Source organism: Cheilinus undulatus, linkage group 1, assembly GCF_018320785.1.
Source record: "Cheilinus undulatus linkage group 1, ASM1832078v1, whole genome shotgun sequence".
Taxonomy (NCBI): domain Eukaryota; kingdom Metazoa; phylum Chordata; class Actinopteri; order Labriformes; family Labridae; genus Cheilinus; species Cheilinus undulatus.
In genome coordinates, this window is record NC_054865.1 from 50,348,993 (window position 1) to 50,360,546 (window position 11,554).

At 41.4% G+C, this 11,554-nt stretch overlaps 1 protein-coding gene across 1 annotated transcript; it reads right to left on the minus strand.

Annotated features, from left to right (window-relative positions):
• Positions 1 to 5,378: 5,378 nt before the first annotated feature.
• Positions 5,379 to 11,147, minus strand: tlnrd1 (talin rod domain containing 1). The gene has a single exon (XM_041787914.1). It carries the CDS (start codon positions 9,629 to 9,631, stop codon positions 8,567 to 8,569), a length of 1,065 nt encoding a protein of 354 aa, XP_041643848.1. The 5' UTR covers positions 9,632 to 11,147; the 3' UTR covers positions 5,379 to 8,566.
• Positions 11,148 to 11,554: the final 407 nt, after the last annotated feature.

Below are 11,554 nucleotides of genomic sequence, written 5' to 3' on the forward strand. Positions count from 1 at the left end.
GCTACCATTACATCATGAAAACAAAAGAACACTCCAAGCAACCCAGAGAAAAGTTGGAGGAAAATTATAAGTCAGGGGATGGATACAAAAACATTCCCAAGTAACTGAACATCCCCCCGAGTTCAGTTAAATCCATCATGAAGAAATGGAAGGAAACTTGATGGGAGGGTAGAAAAGAGAAAAACGAGGTTGAAGAAAACTCATCAAATCTCAGCTAGAGTTCACCAGAATGCAGGTGGGAGACTCCATGGTCAAGTGGAAGAACGTTCTTCGGTCTGATGAGACCAAAATTGGGATTTTTGGCCATAAGATAAGAAACCAAACACTGCACATCACCACAAACATACACTCCGCACTGTGAAGCATGGTGGTGGCAGCATCATGCTGTGGGGATGCTTCTCAGCAGCTGACCCTGGAAGGCTCGTAAAAGTTCGAGGGTTAAGTGACCACGACAAAATATAGAAAAATCCTGGAGGATAATCTAATTCAGTTGTAAGAGAACAAGAGCTTGGGAGATTTATATCCAGTAAGACAAAAACCTGAAGCATACAGAGAAAGGTACACAGAAATGGTTTAAAGATAGTTGTGTTCTGGAGTCCAAGAATTTGTGGCTGGACTTCAAAAGGGCTGTTCTCACCTGATCCCTGTGCAACCTGACAGAGCTTGAGCAGTCTTGTTAAAAAATTGAGTAAAATTGCAGTGTCCAGATGTGCAAGCCTGATTGAGACCTATCCACCCAGGCTTAGTGCTGTGACTGCAGCCAACAGTGATTCTACTAAATCCTGACATGAAGAGGGTAGATATTTATGCAGTCACTTATTTCACGTTACATATTTCTATTTAATTGGGATTAGTTTGTAGAAATCAGTTGTCAGTTTGAAATTAAAGAGGTTAATTGTGTTTTTGTTAAAAATGTTGAATCAAATTGACCATGGTTGACTGATAGAATCCATATAAAGGTAAAACATCTAATGGGGGAATACTTTTTATCAGCACTGTATAGCTACCCAAATATTGAAAATGATAACACTAGCAAAACAGACTTCACCCTTAAACTTCTTAGAAATCAGCCATGAAAAAAACATGCTAAAAGTGCACCAGTTTGCCAGCTTTGTGATCTGTTTCACTCATTAATTAATGTTTTCCCTTACATAAATAGCAAACTGTCGTCAGTGCTGCCGGGACAGGACGGGGGTTTCCCTGGGGAAAAGGATAGGCAAGTGTTTCCCTCCTGCAGCAGGAAATGGGCCAAACCTCGCCTGAAGTTATGACTGCAGCATTTTTTCGTGTGAAGGAAGCCACTCCTGATAGCAAAGGCTATAGGTTTCCTGTTGTGGGCCTGCAGTTTTGGCTTCACCGAGAGCAGCAGGGGGAGGCTGGGGAACGCTGAAAGCCTGTCAGCTTTGTGTCCTGCCAACAAGATGTCATAATAGATCATAAATGAAACTGTTTAAGGCTCTTATTTTGTTAAGTTTGGAGCTTCCAGCTCTGTCTCAAAGTAGCTACAGCAGGTGACTGAGGGGTGCTGATTTCTGTGCAAATCAGACCCGCACACATATAAACCAGGAAAAAGGATCGTGGCCTTGACAGCACAAGTTTTACATAATGCATCTCGGCTATTTTGACCAACAGCCTCAGTCCTCAAAACACATTCAAAGGTTTCAGGAACAAGGAAGAAAAAAATAAAGTTTCAGCTGAGGTTGCTCCATCGGCTGGGTTTTAACTTATTTAAATGTTTTGCCAGCATACTGGCTCAGCAGAAATCTTCATTTCTGCCAATACAGATATCATACTGCTAATATTGTGTATCCCTGCTTTAGTTATTTGTGGATAATTCTGCTACAAAATCCCCCTTTATTATTATTATTATAATGTAAGCACTCAAAGTAGATGAATCAAGACTAATTTAAAGTCTAACTATATGATACTTTAAATAAGAGTAAAAAGATGTGTTGGATAAATACACTACTATGACACATTCAGCGTTCACTTTATTAGGTACACCTGTCCTACTTCTCATTAACGCTAATATCTAATCAGCCAATCACTTGGCAGCAACCGATGCATTTAGGCCATGGCTCCCATTTTACTAAAAGCACTGTCTCAGATTCAGCATGATAATGTAGAATACAGATGATATGGCTTGAACTTTTCTGACTTTAGTTTGAGTTGTTTTGGTTAAATATGGCCTTCAAATAACCTGGCATAGCAGATGGATATGCCCGTTTCCTTGTGTCTTACTGGCGAAACCATCTTGCAAAGCTCCCGTCTCAACTGTTTGGGTCCGGTTAGAAAGTGACAGGACCAGTCAGCGATTAGGGGCAGTACTTTGAGGAGCATTGGAGTTGTGACGTAAGCAAGCAGCAACAAGAGACCGGTGCAATTATGGCGGAAGACATTAGCGTGGATGCTGCTAGAGCGCCAGTCTTATCAGAACTTGACGACATTTCTTCATCAAAGAAAAACAAAGAACAGCAGTGAGATGTTTTCTTTTCAAGAACAACAAAAAAGTCGTGTACTGGCATGTCTACAGTCACCATGGTTTGCGTTATGCAGCTCTCTATTGAGTTTACTCCTCGGTAGTGGTGCACCTCCATAGCAGCTGCGTCACGTGTTTTGTTGCTGTGATTGGCCCGTAAAGATGTGACAGAACGTTCATCCAATCACCCTCCAAATGTTTTTTTAAAGGCTCTGCCCTTTCCTAAACGCCATCTATGGAAGGTTTTCCAGATGGATGTGTGAAACAAATCCATCTGGTGTGTCAGGTTACCGTGTAGTGACATGGCCCCAAAACGCCTGAAGCCAAGACTTGGCGTAGAAAACAGCAGGTTTTCAATTGTTTATGTGGTTGCTTTAATAGCTGTTTGGGGAATTAAAGAAGAAGGAAATAAAGATACCTGAAATACCACAAGATTTTTTTCCTCTGCATTAGCTCTGAATTTGATAATGGTTCTGGGGGCCGGATGGTGAGATTTGGGGGGCCTGATGCGGCCCCTGGACCACCAGTTGATGATCACTGTTTTAGATCTAGTTTAAAGTCCTTTCCTGAGCATGATATAAATGTTTTAAGTTGTTACATTGTAAAACATTTTAGAGTATATAAATACTGATCACAGAATAGTACTCTTTATGCACTCTGGGATTTTGGGACCATTTTTGAATTTCTGTCTTCTTTTAGCTTCCTGGTCATAATTCCAAATTTTACTTTGGATTAATAAAATATCTAGCTATTAAAAGTTGAACCTCCATTTTTTAAAATATCCACCTACATATGGACTAGGCCACAAACTCAGCCCATTCTACAGGTGGAATTTAGAAAAAATAAAATATTGGTATTTATTGGTGCAATTTTACCAAGCAGCATCCACCAATTCATTGTTTCAGTATAACTATAGGAATCCACCTAACTATCATTTGCTTGGTATGAGGACATCGGGGGGCTTTTTGAGGGACTTTGACCTTGCTGTTAGGACCGGAGGTCCTACCCAGGGACATTTTGGATCATCAAAATCTATTTGATATTTTATTCACTCTTGGCTCCTTTTTTAAATTCATAATGCATGTCTTAGTCATTAAAAGAAATTATAGACGTATACCTCATAAGTGCAGCACTCTTCTAATGACTTAATCTTAAGGCCCTTTGGAGTATGTGGCCCCAGGCATCTGCGTACCTTGGCTATTGTTAGATGACATATGTCCTTTAACACAGTGGTCCTTAACTGGTTAGTCAGGATTCAAAAGTAGGCCGTGAATTGGTGCATGGAAAACAACTATTCTGGTAAATATTCTATAATGTATATTCTATGGTGTACAGCTTACATACCGCTGTTAAAAAAAATGGGACTAATGCTGTAAAACAATTCTATTTATCATTAAAAAATAATTCAAATTTTTGCTTTTTGTAAGCAGAGAATTAAGCTTTAGTTTTTGTTTTTTTGTTTTTTTGCAAAGCTCAGTTTTTCAGTTAACTACAATGAGTTTACATATTAGTTTGTGTTGTTTAATTCATTTTAGTTAACTAGAATAATCCTGATTCAGACCCTTTTCAAAAACACTTGAAATTTAGCTCAGGTTCCTCCCATTTGTCTTGACTGTTGCTGTTGCTTTTCTACACCTTGCCTGGAGTCCAGGGCTGCACGCCAGCACAGGGGTTGGCACGGTTGCCTCACAGGAAAAAGGTCCCGGGTTTGATTCCTGGTCAGGGCCTTTCTGTGCAGAGTTTGCATGTTCTCCCTGTGTGGATACCCCTCGGGTACTCCGGCTTCCTCCGTGTGTGAATGTGAGCATGCCTGGTTGTCTGTCTCTATACGTCAGCCCTGTGATTGACTGGCGACCAGTCCAGGGTCCCCCCTTGACCCCCAATAGGAAAAGTGGTATAGAAAATGGATGGAGTCCACTTGTGGATTGGGTTTTGCTGATATTCATTCCTTTCTAAATCTTATTCAATCAATTTTAATTCACCACAGGCAACTCCAAGATGCAGAAACATCTAAGTAATGATTAAGAGAAAGGGGAGGAACCTGAGCTAAATCTCGAGTGTTTTTGCAGTGTCAGAATACTTGTGATAGTTCAGGGGTTTTTTAAATTTTTAATTCATTTGGTTACATTTTCAAAATTCTGTTTTCACTTTGTCATCATGGGGTACTGAGTGAAGATCAATGACAATAAAAATGAATTTAATCGGCCTGTAATGATGGTCTTGGGACCCCTTGAAGCAGGAAGTCGCTTGTATCCTAACCTAATAGTTAAACTACCTATGGTTCTCATGATTATAAAACATTTTAAGGAAACGAACAAGTTAACAAAACTGACATAAAGGCAAAAATATGAGTCTGTGCATGGAGTATTTTCCAGGACTGAGGGAACTACAAATCCCACAATCCACTGTGATTCATTGCAATGTCAGCTTTCCAAACTTGTAAACATGCACAGAGCTTCTTTCTACATTTATCTTTATAACAGTGTTTATATCTGTTAACAGTCCTGCTGAGATGTATCTGATCATCAAAATCTCTTTGTAAACTGACATGATGTGCTCTTTACAGCATGGAACAAAGCGTTTCTGTTTGAAGAACATGTTTTCTGTTCTGTTTGAGAAAAAGGATGGGCTGAATCCTATCAGAGGACAATTCTTGTCCCAAGTCTCCAACATGAATAGTTTAATTGACTCGTTTATATCTTCTGTTGTAAATGTGAAAATGGATCAATGAGTGGGTAACAATAAACGGTACCTTCATAGTCAGAGACACCCCTAGACAATAACATTTGTTGACTTAAAAACTAAAAGAGAATTTCAGTGACTGTGCAGATTAAAACACACATCATTGATAACAGTGGATCTGAAAAAACATGTTTAATAGTTGAAATAAATACTCCATTACATGCATGTTCAAAACACTTTCAAATACTAGGGTAAGTCTGGTAAATAGTGTAAAAACCTATGGCACACACTCACAGCAGCTTTTACAAATTTAGATTTCACACAATGAGAAAAAAAAAAACAAGCATTGAGACACTCGGATCACTCGATCAAATCTCACAAGCACGTGTAACCGAGCAGGTCGGCCAATCAGAGGTTCACACAGCGGGGCTACATCCATCACGGAGGCTGGCGCTTTCACCAAACAACAAAACTGAGGTAAACGTTTCAGGTTTGAAGGCGTCTGCGGTCCGTCAGGTGAGCCCAGGACGGGGTCAGACGGCTGAGGTGGTTGGGAGACTCGCATCCAGCGCGACATCAAACCCCAAGGAGGCTGTTTTTAGTAGGGATGCACGATATTGTCGGCAAAATGTCAGTACAGGCAGGTGTGGAAAAATGAACTGAAATGTACTGTGGATATATCAACTGAACAGGGCATCATTTTTATATAGAAGCATTTAGTCTGTGGAAGCAGAACAATATTTTAATTGAATTTCTTCAAGTGTCCACTGTTGTCTCTACTTTAACACATGATGACTTTTTATTCACACTCTCCTAACAGTTATTTTTCCAGACTGACCTTGAACATCTCACAATACACCTGTCGAGCTCACAAAGTGAGCTAAGTAACGTTTATTCTGCTAATTCCAACATTAGATTTTTAACCAACAGGACTTTCTACAAAGTTTAGGAGAATTTTCATGGTTGATCCAAGAGTGAGGAGAAAAACTGTCCCACAGCAGATAAAGCCAGTGTTAAAGGAACATGCCAACCTCTTTTTTTAAGCAGACGGTTCAAAGCACCACTTTTGGCGTACAATGCTGATGAGCTCTGAGCTTCTTACATGATTAAGTGGCGTTACGCCACACAACCAAAAAGACTCAACAGCAGCACCAATAAGCTAAAGTGTAACTGATTTTCAGCTTTTGAAAAATGCAGAACTCTGTCCTTAGTCCTAGTTTGAATTTTTGCAGTTTATTTGATTGGTTCCAAACCTGGGGTCAGGGACCCATCAGAAAGTACGCTCAAGATCTCGGAGGGGACTCAAGGCTCGGTCTGCTCTGAGGTTGTCAAAATTAAATTTGCACACATAAAAACATAAAATCCTGCTATAACTAGTGCTGTCAGTCAATAAAAAATATCTTATTAATTACAAGCTTTGTAATTAAGTAACTGCATTTAATCACATATTTTTAGAAAGACTGCATTACTGGTAGATTTAAGAACATTAGTAACATAAAAGAAAAGACGTGTCTGGATGGCATCAAAATTTTCTACTAGCATTTGAAACAGAAGAAGTGGAGACTGACGACAGATTGTACACAAGTTAATCTAGAGTGGTGTTAATCTGTAGAAGATGGATTTTATCCATAAAATTCTAAAAAAAAGTAAGAGCACAAATAATTTTTGTGTTCCATTCAATGTTACAAAGCTATTTTAGCCGGTTATGTGATAGCATCAGAGTGCGATTAATCAGCATGCATTTTTTAATCACATTTTCACCCTTGATTAATTAATCATGCTGACCTACTTCTCAATGTTTATCAATGAAAAAATTAAAATCAGGGAAGTTTTCTGACATCAATGCATCATTTTTCATGCGGGTCTTTGAGGTTCAGCTTTCTAAAATAAAAGAAGGGGAGCTTTATGAATACTAAAGTGAGGAACACACCTGTGGAAGTGTTTCCCAACCTTTTTTCCTAGGGCCCACCCCTACTTGTGTCTAAGAAATGCTTTCAAGTTTCAAAAGTCATAGATCTACGTTAAAGTCTTTTTGAGATTATTAAGTCAAAAATAGCCAACTGCTTTGAAGAAAATCCAACTAGATGAAGCCAAATTTCCTTGTACAAATCCTTAAGATGAGAGCCATATCAGAGTATAATTTTACTGGGGCTGATCAGTAAGGGGGTCCCTGTGAAGTCCAGAATCATCACCATTACCATGTGGACTCAGAAGAGACATTTCAGGGAAATGGGACTATCCCAGCTCTGTTTCAGCTTGGTTTCTTGTAACTTTCTGACGGTACAATGTTGTAAATTTATTACATTAAAAACTTCACATTTTGAGTTTATGATGTCAGATTTCCACATTTTTAAGACTCTGAACTTTTGAGTTTGGTTTCTTGTTAATATACAATTTTATCATCTTAAAAAATTAGTTTTTCCTCAAAAATCTAAACTTTATTCTTTTGTCAAACTTGAACTGATACGTTGAGATTTTTCATCTTTAGGATGGCCCATTGTTCACTGTGTTACCAATCATGATTTTTACAAAACATATGCATGTCTATTTTGATGTCAGAGCAGACAGGGCCCTGAGATCTTTGGCGTCCACCCTAGGGATGCCCAGACCACAGGTTGGGAACCAATGCTTTAGAGGATCAGTTTTTGTGTGTTACTTCAAACAGGATTATCTTGGGGATCCACCATGAAAACTTGTTGTTTAATTGGGAGAACTAATTTTAATTTTTAAAGTGAAAGCTCCCTCAAAAAGGCACAATTTTTACTCAGGACTGCACAATAAATCGCTATATCATCATTATGGAAAAATTAACATTTGCTGCCACACATTACAGGGTTTTAAGGATGGACATAAAAAGAAAACAGCAAATAAGAAGAGGACGGAAGACAATCAGGGCCAGAATTTTTTTCTTTAAATTTGAAAAAAAATTGTAAAAAGTAGTGCCTTATTGTTTAATATTATAATGATTCCAGGAGGTAATCTTTTTTATATAAAGAAAATAAAAATGCTTAAATGGTCAGCAGATATACAGAGCAGACTGCCCAGTTATAATGTGAGGGAGACGCCTCATAGTCAGATGTGGCCCTTTACTGCATGTTTGTATTTATGCAGGTGGTGCCCCAAACACGTTGCCTGAACTCAAGATTTTCATTTTTCTAAATCTAGATTCTCACAAACACAACTAAGCAAAAAAAAATCTATCACTTCTGGTGAAATTGTGTTCGGAAAAGCCCAATATCGTGCATCCCTAGTTCTACCACACTTCAGCCACATGAACAGACACAGACAGCCTTCTTCGGATGTTACTCGTCTTTAAACCTGATGAACCGGGATAACCCAGGTGAGTCTCTTTGGTACGTCAGAGTAGGACAGAGGGGCGTGGAGCGTGAGACGCCTCGTCCTAAACTAATTCACAGAATGAGAGTTGACTGGCGGCAGAGTCCTTGGAGACGAGCGTTCTCTGAGTGCCTGCGTGAGCAGAGTGCAGCCGTCCGACACAGCACAGGCAGAATTACGAAGGCGCTCACGGTAGTCAGCCATCTTGGAGCTGCTCTCCGGGTGCTGTGCGACGTCCCTTAGGCCCTGAGTTAGTAGGACGCAGGCTGACACCACACTCATGGCCCCCCCTAACACTGCAGTCTGTACCCCCTTCCCTTCACTGGAGATACTCGCAGCTCTTCCCAGGAATGGAGGCTCTGTGGCAAACCCGACCAGGGCGTTCACAGCCTGGACCAGAGCGGCACTGAAGAGCACGCAGCGGTTCCTGGTCAGCTCGCTGGGCTGCGTTTTCACCTCTTTGACGCACGCCAGAAAGGCCGTGCCGCTTGTGCTCATGCTCTTGACGCTGAGTTTGAACTGCTCCTTCGCAAAGCGATCTCTGGACCGCTCGCTGGCGAGAGACGAGATGTCCGTCAGATTCTTCAGGTTGGTGGAGATGTTCTGGGACAGCTCCAGGAGGAGCTGGGGGGTCAGGTCTGGCAGGGGCGTGATTCGGAGGACGCTGCAGCTCTGCTCCACTTCGTGCCGGCAGCGGGTAACCTTGTAGCGATCCACCAGACCCGGCAGGCAGGGCTGAGAGCCGGGGGTCTCCACGGCCGCCAGGTACGCAGCGTGAGCCGAGCACTCCGTCAGAGACACCACCAAGTCAGCCATCTCCAGGAGACGGTCTCCCACCTCGGTGAAGCGGCCCATGTTGAGCTGGCTCTGGATGTCATGAGTGAGAATGGAGAGCTCTTTAGTCCTCGCTATGACCGTGTCGCGGCATTGGTCGAAGGTGTCCGCCACTGCCACGCCTTCAGACGTCATGACCGGCCTGGTCTCGCTGGACAGCAGGAGGAGGTCGGCCACCAGCTGCATCTTGGCCTTACAGTTGTCACAGATGGAGGAGAGGCGCTTCCGGTGCTGCAAACTGCCGCTGGGTATGCTGGGTGATCCCTCACTTGCAGATTTGCCAGAACCACCACTAGCCATAATAAGGAGGGGTGATCTGGGGAGGTTATTTATAGTTTTCTGCTGCTGCACAATGCATTGTATTGTTTCCAAGTCAACTCTTAAATATCAACTGGCCAAACAGTCTTCCTTATAATCCTTCAGATAATCGGCTATCCATTAAATGTTGTCACATAATCTCTCTGTAAACATGAAGAAAGAGCAAAACCTCATCACTGCATTACTGTCACATCCAAATGAATATGTCACAATAACTTTGACTGGACATATTCCTCTTTATCTGCCCCCGTTATTGGTCAAGTTTCGATTTGAAATCAAACAACTGCTTAAGACACTTGCTGTTATCTTGAAGGTTTAACTTAAATGCCCACTACATCCAAAAGTCAATATTTTAAATGTTTGACACTGCTCTGCTGCAACCAAGCTGCTTCAGTACACGTATTGTTAATATTCTATATTCAATGTAAATGATGATAAATGTGTCTCTGACTGCAGCATGGAAGAAGAGCCTGTCAAATTCTCACAAAAGTTAACCTTGAATCTTGAAAACCTCCCAGGTAGTGAATTTAGAAAACTGCAGTGCTACCACGATGTCTCATATGGAGACAAAGTGCACAGTAAGGTTAATCAAATTGATTTCAAAAACTAATTTTCCTCTTATCGCATTTCCACGTCATTATATTTGCTCATTCTTCTGTGATATTTCTAAAATAAGACGTACTTTGACGTTTTTAGGGCTAGCTACGAAAATATAACCTCGACATTTACTAGAAGATAATTTCAGTCTCTTTTTTAAATAAATCAACAGGATGTCATTTTATGTCCACTCGCTTGGAAACATGAAGTAGCCTGAAGCAGCAGCACCCATGTCTTGTCCCACTTGTTTCCACGGACTGTGGCCGCCTCATGCCGATTAGAAAGGGGACACCACCCGGGCAGCTCTCCTGGACAGCAGGAAGACGACCGTTTCCCTTCAGCACCATCGTTTCATGAGTCTGTCGAGGTTAAATCCAACAGGAAAGGCCGAGTTTCCACTTTCAACCTCTTCTTTTTCAAACTCAGCCCTGGGTTAGAAGCCAGAAGTCGCTTAGACTCCATATGCGTCGTCCTTCCGTGCGCCCTCCTCCTAGGCGTCTTAACTCGAGACTAGAGAGTGTGTGGCCCGGCATATCCTCCGTAGAGACTCGTTTTTTATCTCCATAACCAGTCAGAGGTCTCTGAACAGCTCTAGTCTCCGCGTAAATTAAGCCAAAAGAGGAGCCGTTATTCCCAGGGATTCAAAGTGGTGCTGCGCGCTCCCGCGTCAGTATGAGGAAGCTCGGAGGGTGTGGTCGCTTCGCTGGACAGAGTAAAGTTGTATGAAGAGAGCAGCAATACAGACATTTTAACCCTTCACCAGTCCTTGAATTATCCGCTGTCTCACGGTAACGACGTCGCGGAAGTAGAATCGGGTTACAGTGAAGCCAAAAGCTGCGCGGAGTTTTCTGACGGGTCTGAGTTTGAGGACAAGCTGCCATGAGACTCGCAGCTTCAACGTGAAGACACCAGACACAGAACTGACGACAGCTTCCGGTTTCAAAATAAAATAGAGCTCTGTGTTTACGAAGAGAGCATGGCCAACTACGGTGGCCCTGAAGGTATTTGCATAAATATTAAATTAAATCCAAAAATAGTTAACCTTGCAAAGCGAGAGCTATCTTGCTCTTGGACGCCTCTTCTCGCAGACCGTTACTGTGAACGGAACTACACACTAAAACTTTCAAAGTAAAATTAGATTAAATTTTCTGTTGTGTTAGGTTAGAATACCAAAAATCAATAGATAAAAAACCTGAACTGAAAATCTATTTACATAATGTATATTAAAGCAGCGTTAACAGTCTGCTTACAGGAACAAGCTTGTTTTGCATTAAAATATTCTAAAAGCAAATGTAGCTTACTGTAGAT